The 10,899-nt window shown below is 39.6% G+C and overlaps 2 protein-coding genes across 3 annotated transcripts; one reads left to right on the top strand and one right to left on the bottom strand.

The window, feature by feature from the left end:
• Positions 1–635: 635 nt before the first annotated feature.
• Positions 636–4,892, bottom strand: rpl15 (ribosomal protein L15). The gene is made up of 4 exons (XM_037795026.1): positions 4,868–4,892; positions 3,094–3,275; positions 2,860–2,996; positions 636–986 (listed from the first exon to the last, which is right to left on the bottom strand). The coding sequence occupies exons 2-4, from the start codon at positions 3,263–3,265 to the stop codon at positions 681–683; spliced, it is 615 nt and encodes a 204-aa protein (XP_037650954.1). The 5' UTR covers positions 3,266–3,275; positions 4,868–4,892; the 3' UTR covers positions 636–680.
• Positions 4,893–5,483: 591 nt separating this feature from the next.
• Positions 5,484–10,631, top strand: nkiras1 (NFKB inhibitor interacting Ras-like 1). 2 transcript variants are annotated; one of them, XM_037795027.1, is made up of 4 exons: positions 5,484–5,602; positions 5,898–5,998; positions 6,245–6,486; positions 8,983–10,631. In XM_037795027.1, exons 2-4 carry the CDS (start codon positions 5,905–5,907, stop codon positions 9,223–9,225), a joined length of 579 nt encoding a protein of 192 aa, XP_037650955.1. In that variant the 5' UTR covers positions 5,484–5,602; positions 5,898–5,904; the 3' UTR covers positions 9,226–10,631. The 2 variants fall into 2 exon arrangements, with proteins under 2 accessions (XP_037650955.1, XP_037650957.1); XM_037795029.1 differs by having other exon boundaries at positions 6,245–6,502; positions 8,983–9,156.
• The last annotated feature ends 268 nt before the right edge of the window (positions 10,632–10,899 follow it).

Here is a 10,899-nt window from a genome sequence, read left to right as displayed (position 1 = left end):
GCTGGGTAGCTTAATCTATAATATTATATCATAATTTATTAGTCGATTTATATGTAAGCGATAATTTACAGCGAGCAGGTCATTGTTATGAAATAAACCCCGACAGGACGATGCAGGATGCAAAGCGGAGAGGTCTTGCATCGCTCTGAAGGGGTTTATTTCACAACAATGACCTGCTAGCTGTACATTATCCTGCTTATTGCACAGCTACTTACTTAAGAAATCAATAATTTGATACCAAAATGGTCCTTCAGACTCCAACATCAGAACTGCGTCCATAGCGACAGTCTGCTATAAAGAAATAACAGACCACAGAACGCTACATTGACCAATCAGAATAGAGTATTCAACAAAGCCGTGTAATAATTTGCATTAATAATCTGAACCTGCAGTTACTTGTAACTAAAGCTATCAAATAAATGTACTGGAGTAAAAAGCTCAATATTTACCTTTGAGATGTTGTGTTTTTTTTTAGTGTAGAGTTTAAGTATAAAGTTGTATAAAATGGAAACACTCAGGTACTTCAACATGGTAAAATACTGTATGTGAGTCGATGCTTTAGTTACTTTGCAACCCCAAAAGAGCCCGTTTTGTTTAATATTCTAGCAGCTGAATGAAGCAGACGGCAGACAGGATTTTCACCATAAAAAGGTTTATTTGTTTAAATGTACAGGCGTGCTCTAACGATAGCGATGCAGCTGCAGGGTGTTGCGCCTCTTCCAGGCGGCACGGCGGGAGCCTCCGATGGTCAGGTGGAACTTGTGGCCCTTGCCCAGGCCTCGGCTCTTCTTTCCTGCAGATGTCAGGCCACGCATCTCTCTGTGCTTGTGCACAGCCTTTGTGATCCATTGGGTGTCTGGGTTGCGTCTGATGGCCTTGTGGAAGGTATCGACCAGAACCACCTCGAAGAACTTGTAGGTGGAGTCCTCGCCCACCCAGTAGGAGCTCAGCACTCGCAGGCCTCCGCAGTGACGCCCAGCACGCTCCTAGGAAATAAAAATATAGATATATTGAATGAAAATGGACTAAAAATCAATCCTATTAAATTAAGCAAATCAACACAAAGTAATATGGCTCCATCTTAAAAGCTGCAAAACCAACTTTGTGCTTTGGCGTCTCCCAGTGGCAGCAAGAAATGTTTAACATTCACCATCCTGAAATGTTATTTAAAATAAAAAGGTGCTACCAGTAAACTGAGATTACATTCTTGTATTCACCAACCGTGCTGGTCTGGGATCACACTGTATAAAAAGGAACTGAGGCAGCAAATCCATGTTTAGTTTGAGTAGGAGACACCTTCACCTCCACATTAATATTCAGTGAAATTGCCCCACAATGTGGATGCTCTTCATTTCACACCAGCAATAGGGCTGAACAATTTTGAAAAAATATCCAATTGCGATTATTTTGACTGATATTGAAATTTCGATATGATTTGCAATATTAGAGGGAATCATAATTTGTACATCTTCATTCTTGTTTTCATTGAATAACATTAAAATGATTATGGTGTGATTTTTGAGGGGATCTGTACCAAACAAAGATGGATTCTTAAGTCTGTAGAATATGATGTGTAGGCCAGGACATCTCTGCAGCATTACAATATTTAATTTAAAATGGTATTTTGACACACATTTCCCCTTAAACTACTGCTGCACCTCCTGCGATTTGAAAAGTGCAAGGGGCCATATTGTGATTTCGACAAACTCTCGATTAATTTTGCAGCCCTAACCAGCCGTTGCAAGTTTAATTTGGGCAAATATGAAACAACTCCCATCAGTAGCGACTTGACGCTTATGTGAACTAAACTGATACCAGTCTTGACCTTGTACTTTTAAAATCACCATTTAGTCATGTTAAACATTGTGTTCAGTTTAAAAAAACTCCCTGCATTGTTACATCAGGATTGTTACCTTGTACTGTGAAGTTATTGCAATGCATTAGATACACTAAAGTGTTGATAAACAATGTGGATATGAGACAGTAGACCATTTCCCTCATAAGCATTTTGTCTGGTCATAGCAGGAAACCAATGTAACATTAACTATGTAGCACATTTCCAATTAAGTGTTCCAATAATTCCTGTCTGTGAGCCAGCACGAACAATACCAAGACCCTGAAACTGACGCACCTAAATCTTAGCTTTTCCTTTTAGTGACATGTCAAAAAATGTCTGAAAAACACTCATCAACACCATTCCTATTGAGGGTGAACTGTGGTGAAAATTTCAACTCCATTCACCGATTCCAAATAACATTACAATTATATCCAAATAGGTATGCTGTGCTTCTTATTTTATGCAAAACCAAGTATGGGGTTTGGCCTTGTAGGAAATGGGGTGCACTATACAGAGCAGTTCTGAATAAGGTATTTCAACCAGGATTTTTGGGGCCGATCACAGATAGCTGGAAGCGATACCAGCCGATCCGATCACAGAAGCCATTTTTCTGCGCCGATCAACAAGCAATTCTGCTCCTCTGCTGTTAGTACAGGTGTGTCTGCTCGTCTCTCTCACTCTCCATTTAGACAACCAAGCTAGTTATCGTCCTGATTCAGCCAAAGTTTCCAGGACACTTTAACACCTTTTAACTGCTGTGACACAGCCACCATTAGAATCTATTGTAATCAGCATCAATAGAAATTGACTCATTAAGCTGTCCTAGACAATTCTGGAAATTTCATTAATCATGGAAAATATGCGCCAACATTTTAGCATTTGCAATCAGAATGGTGACACTTAAACAAATCCATTTCAGATGCAGTACACACTGTACATCTAAAGTTCGTCTGAAGCATTGTCAAAACAGCAAACATGTTTCTTCTGGCCTTAAAGCCACTGTCTAGTGAAGATGAACGTACCTCAGCAGTTGACTGCAAGCTGCGGGCAAACTTGATCTGGTTGACACCATGGTGCACTGGCTTGCCGTAGGTGGCACCCTTGGGCACAGGGCGTTTACGACCTCCACGACGCACGCGGACACGATATACGACGTAACCTATTTGAATAAAACAAAGACATGATTAGCAACTCAAGCATAGATGATGACAGATCACAAAGTGTGCAGGAGAACAAACTCTGGGTTCAACACTCACCCTGCTTGGCCTTGTAGCCCAGTCTACGGGCCTTGTCTGGTCTGGTGGGTCTAGGAGCCCGGTGGAGGTTGGACAGCTGACGGTACTGCCAGCAGCGGACGCGGAGGAGGAAGCGCATCACATCGGACTGCTTCTTGCGCCATAACTCCTGCATATACCTATATGCTCCCATGTTGACTTATCTGAAAAAAGAAACATCAGTTTTTATAAGTTTGATGTCAATTTATACTAGGGCTGTCACTAACACCATTTTTTTGGACTTCGAAGCTTCAGTGAGCAATATTTGAAGGTATTTGAAGCTTCGCTTTGCAGCGCGACGGACATGTTCTCTTTATCTGTTTCCATCTCCCCCGTTACAAATGTTTACATTTTATTTATTACATCTACCCTACCTATTTTACAAGTGCAATTACCTCCGTTTACATTACATCTATTTTTACATTTTATACTTCTAGTGTAACTTCTGTTTATATTTATCTATTACATCTACTTTACCTGTTTTATTTGCTTTATAACTGTGTGTGTGTTACCTGTTATATGTTTTATCTGCCTCGTTTAATTTTGTCAAGTATTTGTTTTAAAGCACTGACCAGAAGTGGCAACTGAATTGCGTTGTATTTAATACAATGACAATAAAGCTTTCTATTCTATTCAGCGCCACTGCCGCACTACTGCACACACAACCACCTCTACACAACAAGCGGCAATATCTGTCTGAGAATAACAAATAATTAATGTTAATATGAATTGTGGGATTATTCCTTATTTCATGGGGTATTTAAGGATTTATACAAGAATATAACACTTATATATAAAACCCCCCAAAACAAAGCATTCAAATACTGACTTGTCAACTACCATGACAATGGTTGAAGGATTTGGGTCAGACCTAGTTCATAGCTTGTTGATGTCTAATAATGGTGCAATTAAATACCCAATATAGGAGTAATATTGGACGAAGTGCAGCCAGCATCTGCAGTTCAATCTATAACAACATGAGACTGTCAAGCTGAGCAACATTATTAATACAGAAAACAAGGAGTTTCAGTCATGTGCCATGTGAAAGTCTCCAAGCAAATAGATGGACTAGCTGCTGCTTTGCTCAGGTTAAAAAGTGACTGTTTTAGATCAATCAGTTTGAAACCCCTGACTCTCAACAGCACATGGTTCAAGACCCCTGGATCTCCATTCATTATATACAGTAGTGACACCAGTCTGTTTAAATGTTTCCAGCCATGATTTAATGCCTTTAAACCAGCGTGATTACAAACACAACGCATGGTATGGCGACCCAGGTGCCTATCATATTAAAGCATAGGTTGGAGATGTCTAACTTGAAGTAGAAAAGATGTCCATGCTGGTTAGGAATGCTGGCTAAAAGTGAAGCTAATGTTAGCATGCTAGTGTTAGCCGCCAAACGTCCGCTTCACCAGAGTGTGACTAGCATTAAAGTTACCACAGAAATCACTCATTATAAATGGGACAAACAAAGCGACGACTCTGTTAACTTTACACAAATGTGAAGACAGCGTGCTACAACATATTAGCGTCATACTGCGGCCGGCAGACTCAATGGTCCGACTGCATCTCAACACCATCAGGTTATATAGCTATAATGAGTGTTTTAACAATGTTAGTCAGAAAATAATCAAGTGGTAGAAGTACGTTATTAAGTCGCTACACAATGTCCTAAGTTAAACAGTCAGATGGAAGGACATTCATAATGATTTTTATGGATTACGTTTTGTACAAAGGTATAGAAACACTCGCTTACATGATGGCGTACCAGCCGGAAAGAGAGAGCGTCATTTCCCAGCATGCCTTATGAAAACGACGATGACGTATTTCCTCCGTTGTGCTCATGGGAAATGTAGTCTTCGTTTTTTTGTTTTTTTTAAATGTTCTACACTTTTGATGATACTTTTGTTGTAATTTGCAAGTTCTTCGTGTTTGTAAATTGTTTTCATGCTTTTTGGTTTATAGTAGTGGTATTATTATGATTAATAATAATCATAATAATATTAATAATAATGTGGTGGTATTATTATTATTGTTATTAGTAGTAGTAGTAGTATAGTAGTGGTATCATTTTTAAATTATTATTATTATAGTATTGGTATTATTATTATTATTATTATTATTATGATTATTATTATTATAGTAGTGGTATTATTAATATATTATTATTATTATTATTATTATGGTGGTGGTGTTATAATTATATTATTATTATTATTATTATAGTAGTGGTATTATTATGATTATCATAATAATCATAATAATAATGTGGTGGTATCATTATTATTGTTATTGTTATTGTTATTATTATTATTATTATTATTATTATTATTATTATTATTTTCTTTCTTTTCATTTTTTCTAATGAGCTCGGTCGCGCATGCGCAGTGACATCATAAGACTCAGCGCTAGCAGCAGAGCAGGATGGATTTGCTGGTTGTGATGCTGCGTCTAAAGACTTGATAGACAGCTACTTCTCCTCCTGATTCAAGTAAGAAACATTAGCCGAATATACCAGCAACTAACACAGAGTGGTTCACAACTAGATCAACGTGATTCGTGTGTTTAAATGAGCTCCATGTCGCAGAATGAGCTGCTCCGTCTACTAGCCTGTTAGCTACACAACAGCAGTCTGTCACAGAGATCCATCATTCAGGACAGAATCACAGCAGTCTGGGAGCTGTCTTATAGGAGCTCTTGATGGTGTTAATGTTATCCTAACATGTTTAATATATATAGCATATGAGATCATAAACACTGTGACCTTGTGTGTTCATACATTGCAGGCTCGACATGGGAAAAGGCTGTAAAGTTGTGGTGTGTGGCCAGGCAGCAGTTGGGAAAACTGCCATCCTAGAGCACCTGCTGTATGGAAATCACTCTGTAGGTAAGTACTGAACTTAGTTATGATGACATCAGTCATGAGAAAATAACATAGCTGCAATATTATACACACACAGGTAACATTATGGGTTCAATATAGGAGACTTTTGTGGCTCTATTTTAGTGCACCTTGCTCTGGTTCTGGAGCTCTCATTGATATTTATTATAATGGTTTCCCTTGTGCTGAATACTGATTGACTCCCTGGTTTGCTGAAAATCTCTTCTTGTTGTGTTGTCTTATATTCCCCAGGCTCGGAGTCCAGTGAGACCCAGGAGGACGTGTACGTGGCCTCAGTGGAAACTGACCGTGGTGTGAAGGAACAGCTGAGGCTTTATGACACCAAAGGCCTCCACGATGGACAAGACCTCCCCAAACACTACTACTCAGTGGCAGACGGCTTCGTGCTCGTCTACAGCGTCGACAGCGTGGAGTCTTTCAAGAAGGTGGACGTTCTGAAGAAGGAAATAGACAAGTCCAGAGATAAGAAAGAGGTGCGGCGGGTTCAAAGTATGCTTTAATGACCAGTAATAATATGTGCTGTCCTCTCTCCTCTCTCTTAGCTCTGTCACAAAATGTATTGCTGCCTTTTATATTTGCAAACATCCACACCTTGTAGAATATCTTAACTAACAACCCTTACTGTATTTTCAGTTCAGTTTCAGTTTGTGTTGTAGCTCTACAGCTGTACATTGTTCTACTACCTGAACACATCAAGGTGTGATAGTGAAAGGCATGAACAAATATAATTAGGACATAAATGGGAACTGAAACACTACATAAAGATATGAGAAGGCTAAGGTTCCTAGTTTGAGAAAATATAATTTGCATTTATTCAGATGGTTTAACTGCCTTTGCATGTTGGCCCTCACAAATTGAGGATGTGGCTGCAGCAGAGATGCAGAAAACTCATTGACACAATAGATTTTTATTTAGTATGTAGAAATAAAGCAACATGATGGAAACCAGTAAAAATACTTTTCAAGAGGTAAAGTTGTATGGAACACTCATTGTTGCATTCCCAAAACTTTTTTTTGCTGCACACCTTGTGTTGAGATAGATATGTCAACTCTAGCTATTTAACATGACCAGTGGCGGCTGGTGGATTTTTTTTTGGGTAGGGCCAATCAATTTCAACAAACATCCTAGTACGATTCAATGCAAAAAAAGGTATCAAAAAGCGCTACTAGTGCTTGGCTGTTCCATTGTCATGCCGTTAAAATGGGCTGTGAGAGAAGAGAAGTGGAGAGAAGCGAGAGACGAGAAGACAAGATCACGCGAGAACTGACATGAGCCCTGACGAGAACAGAGAGAGACACACGTGAACGTGCGCGCGCACACCATGGGCCAAATCAGTTTGGCCCTCCCGGAAGTCTTTTTTACGGCGCTGATTGGATGAATTGTATGTCATTCATGCTTGTAATCATATATCTTTAATCAGTGATTGGCTGTACTGCTTATTAGACCCGCCTTCCTTGGGCCAAATCCATTTGGCCCCAGAAAGTGCACGTGCAGCAGAGCAGCTGAGAGGTGCACTAGCAGAGAGTTCAAGGAGGAAAGCAGATATTTGGCGCAGTTATCCTATTTTACAAATATTACGGGTATATTCCATAGGTCAAAAACACACATATTGACAATTTTTATAATTTTTATAATTTTTATAATTAATAATTTTATAATTTTTTTTTTTTTTTTTGGTGGCTCAAGGTGGGTGGGGCCAGGCCCCGTGGCCCTCTATTGGCCGGCCGCCACTGAACATGACGCATAGAAGTCTCATGAGAAATGGGAGCTAGTAGCAGTTATGACGCTAACCCAGACTGCACAAAGTTAGCACTTCTTACAGTTCTTGTAGTTTGCTGTGCATATCCCAAACTATCTACAGCCAGCACGGGCTAATATGACATGTAATGTTAGCATGTATGAAATGACTGCTGTTTACTGTCATTGTTGTGCAAAAATATCCACTCATGAGAAACTATGTAAATACAGGAAAGTAGTACTTATAAAAATACAGGGCTCTGATTAGATCACTAGATACTAACAGTTAAATCTGAAGGTGTCCTTCTTGGGATGTTTCACACATTAGTTTTGCTGTTCATGCACAAATCTTTGCATAAGCTCTCAGTCATTCTGGTTTGTTTGCGATAACGTTGTTGTAAGTTGTCTGTTATATTTATCTGTTAGATGGCTGTGTTGAATACTCGATTCTGATTGGTCAATCACAGCGTTCTGCAGTCTGTAATTTCTCTATAACAGATCGTTGCTATGTATAACAGACCGTTGCTATGGGCACAGCGTTGGTGTCGGACTCTGGAGGACAGTTTTTGTGTCAAAATATGGATTTCTTAAGTAAGTAGCCGTGTAATAAGCGGGTAATGTATAGTTAGCCGGTCATTGTTGTGAAAGAATTCCCTTAATCCCTTCTGCACCCCGATGCTAAGCAGAGGGGTGCAGCATCACCCTGTCAGGGATTCTTTCAACAGCTCGCTGTACATTTGCCCTTACGTATCTGCACACTGTGCACAAGATGTATGATTGAAAATTGGGCTTTTTTTACTGTCCAAAAAGTATAAAAAAAAATCCACTAAAGATTTAAAGACATTTTGTTCTACATTCTACTGAATTTTGACAATTACCCAACATTTTAACGTCTGTTTGTGCCTTCAGTATTTCTTGAGGAGCTAGAAAAACAGCCACGCTCTAAACTTGATCACAAAGCAATTTAACTTCTGCATTTAAAGTGATGTATGAGGCTAAGAATTTGGATTATCTGGTTTTGTTCTTGCAGGAGCATACATTGTTCCAATTTATGTGAAAATAATACCGGGTTTTCAGCCAACATCAATAATAAAACTGTCTGAAAAGCAAGGCAATATTAAATCTAAATTATAAATAGATTATTGTGTCAAGTTCTCTCCATACAGTAAAGTGCATCCCGTACCATCTTAAATCTTAAAAAAATGTTATTGGATCTGGTGTGTTGTTCTCAGGTGACGGTCATAGTGCTGGGGAATAAGACGGACCTGCGGGAGCGTCGTCAGGTGGACCAGGAGGTGGCGCAGCAGTGGGCGCGAGGCGAGAAGGTGAAGCTGTGGGAGGTGAGCGTCACCGAACGCAACTCCCTCATTGAACCCTTCACGCAGTTGACCAGCCGCCTCACACAACCTCAGAGCAAGTCGACCTTCCCTCTGCCGGGACGCAAGAGCAAAGGCACTCCGTCCAACGACATCTGAAACTCCGAGGATCCCCTCGCTCCTCTCTGCTCCTTTCAGTAGGCTGCGTTCACCTCAGATGGGAATAACGAGACATGGACAGATCATTAGTTTAGCGACATGATTTGGTTGCTTCTGTGTAAATTTGACCATTTTACACACATTCATTCAATTATAAACAGTGTTAACATCATTTTCAGGGGACACGTTCAACATGTTGGGAAATATTTTCTTTCTTTCTGAGAGTTAAATGAGAAGATCGATATCAAACTCAAGTCTGTATGGTACGTATCTTCTCATCTCTCTTACAGAGAGAAAGCAAATTTCTCAACGTGTTTACTAATCCAATGAGGATACATGTTGTATTTCATCTGTCACAAGTAACACCTCTTTTTTTGTACAGTGTGCTCAACACTTTAGTGTGTAGCCAATCAGTTTTTCTTTAAAAACTTAGCACTTTAGTACCAAAGATTTAACTCAACCCAAACACAGATCTTGTGGATTTACACTTAACACAGTACGTTATGTTCCTTTTCAACTGAAATGTGCATACCGTTCCAAGTTAAAGGAATACTTCACCACCAAAATGATCATTTGTATATCAGTTACTCACCGTGTGTTACCTTGAAAACTTTGTTTTCCTCTCATGCCTCCACGGTGAATAGAGAATCCTAAAACAGAGAAAATTCTTGATGAAATGAAGTAAATGGAGGCCGCGTTTAACAACAGCAAAAGTATATCAAAACATCTGTTTAACTCTCACACAGCTCCTGCAGTATAATCCAATCCCAAACACATGCATGTTCTCTAAAACCTGAATATTTAAAAACGCTTCTGCATAAACAGTCTCACGTTTGCGAAGACGCGATACTCGTCCGTGCGAGTACTGTTTATGCTGAAGTGTTTAAGTTATTAAAGGGGCTCTTAGGTAAGAATCAGAAATGGCTTGTTAACAGTTACACCTGTGGCCGCTAAGTCAAGGACAGTCAGCATCCTGTTGCTCATGCTAGCTCTACGTAGACGCAAGCAAGCATCGGTCAAAACAGTGAGGCGACACAAACGAGACTGAAGGTGATTGACAGCTAAAACCACAATATCACTGTATATGTCACATGCTTGTAGCAGTAGTGCTAGCTTACCTGTCCAATAGGAATCTTTCAAGCTCGGGGTCTGTTTTGATACCCAAAACCAAATGAAGGTCGCTCCATGAATCGAAGGCCCGGCCGATGTTGATCCTAGTTTCCCCCCCAACGTCGGTCACATTCCTGTTTAGCAAGACTGGCTTGGATTTTCCCGGAAAAAACGGCTCGCATTCTGCACACTAAAAGCAATCTACAGGCTGATAGAGGAAACCCAGAGAGTCGCGGAAGGTCTCATTTTTTAGGTTAGGTTACAACCTGTTCACACATTGGCAATAAAAAACATTTGAAAAACATTTATACATGTAAAAACTTACATACACTCCCTTTTAAGGTTTTAGCGAAGATGTTTTGATATAGTTTTCCTGTTATGAAACCCCCCCCGCCCCCGTTTACTTCAATTCATCAAGACTAATCTCATGTGAGAAAAACAGTTTTCTTCAAGAATTCAAGGTAACACAGGGTGAGTAATTGATATACAAATGATCATTTTGAGGGGTGAAGTATTCCTTTTAAAGGTTAAGTTTTTCAAGTCTATCTTAATGTTAATACAATA

Source organism: Sebastes umbrosus, chromosome 15 (genome assembly GCF_015220745.1).
Source record: "Sebastes umbrosus isolate fSebUmb1 chromosome 15, fSebUmb1.pri, whole genome shotgun sequence".
In the NCBI taxonomy this organism is placed as follows: domain Eukaryota; kingdom Metazoa; phylum Chordata; class Actinopteri; order Perciformes; family Sebastidae; genus Sebastes; species Sebastes umbrosus.
Note: the sequence above shows the minus strand (reverse complement) of the source record. Positions and strands in the feature narration are given on the sequence as shown.

Excerpts from the sequence above, each read along its gene's own strand:
- rpl15 (XM_037795026.1), bottom strand. The coding sequence starts at position 3,265 with ATGGGAGCATATAGGTATATGCAGGAGTTATGGCGCAAGAAGCAGTCC. Across the intron at positions 2,997-3,093 it reads GGGCTACAAGGCCAAGCAGG|GTTACGTCGTATATCGTGTC; the intron begins GTGAGTGTTGAA and ends TTATTCAAATAG. Across the intron at positions 987-2,859 it reads GCTTGCAGTCAACTGCTGAG|GAGCGTGCTGGGCGTCACTG; the intron begins GTACGTTCATCT and ends TTTATTTCCTAG.
- nkiras1 (XM_037795027.1), top strand. The coding sequence starts at position 5,905 with ATGGGAAAAGGCTGTAAAGTTGTGGTGTGTGGCCAGGCAGCAGTTGGG. Across the intron at positions 5,999-6,244 it reads GTATGGAAATCACTCTGTAG|GCTCGGAGTCCAGTGAGACC; the intron begins GTAAGTACTGAA and ends TATATTCCCCAG. Across the intron at positions 6,487-8,982 it reads AGTCCAGAGATAAGAAAGAG|GTGACGGTCATAGTGCTGGG; the intron begins GTGCGGCGGGTT and ends TGTTGTTCTCAG.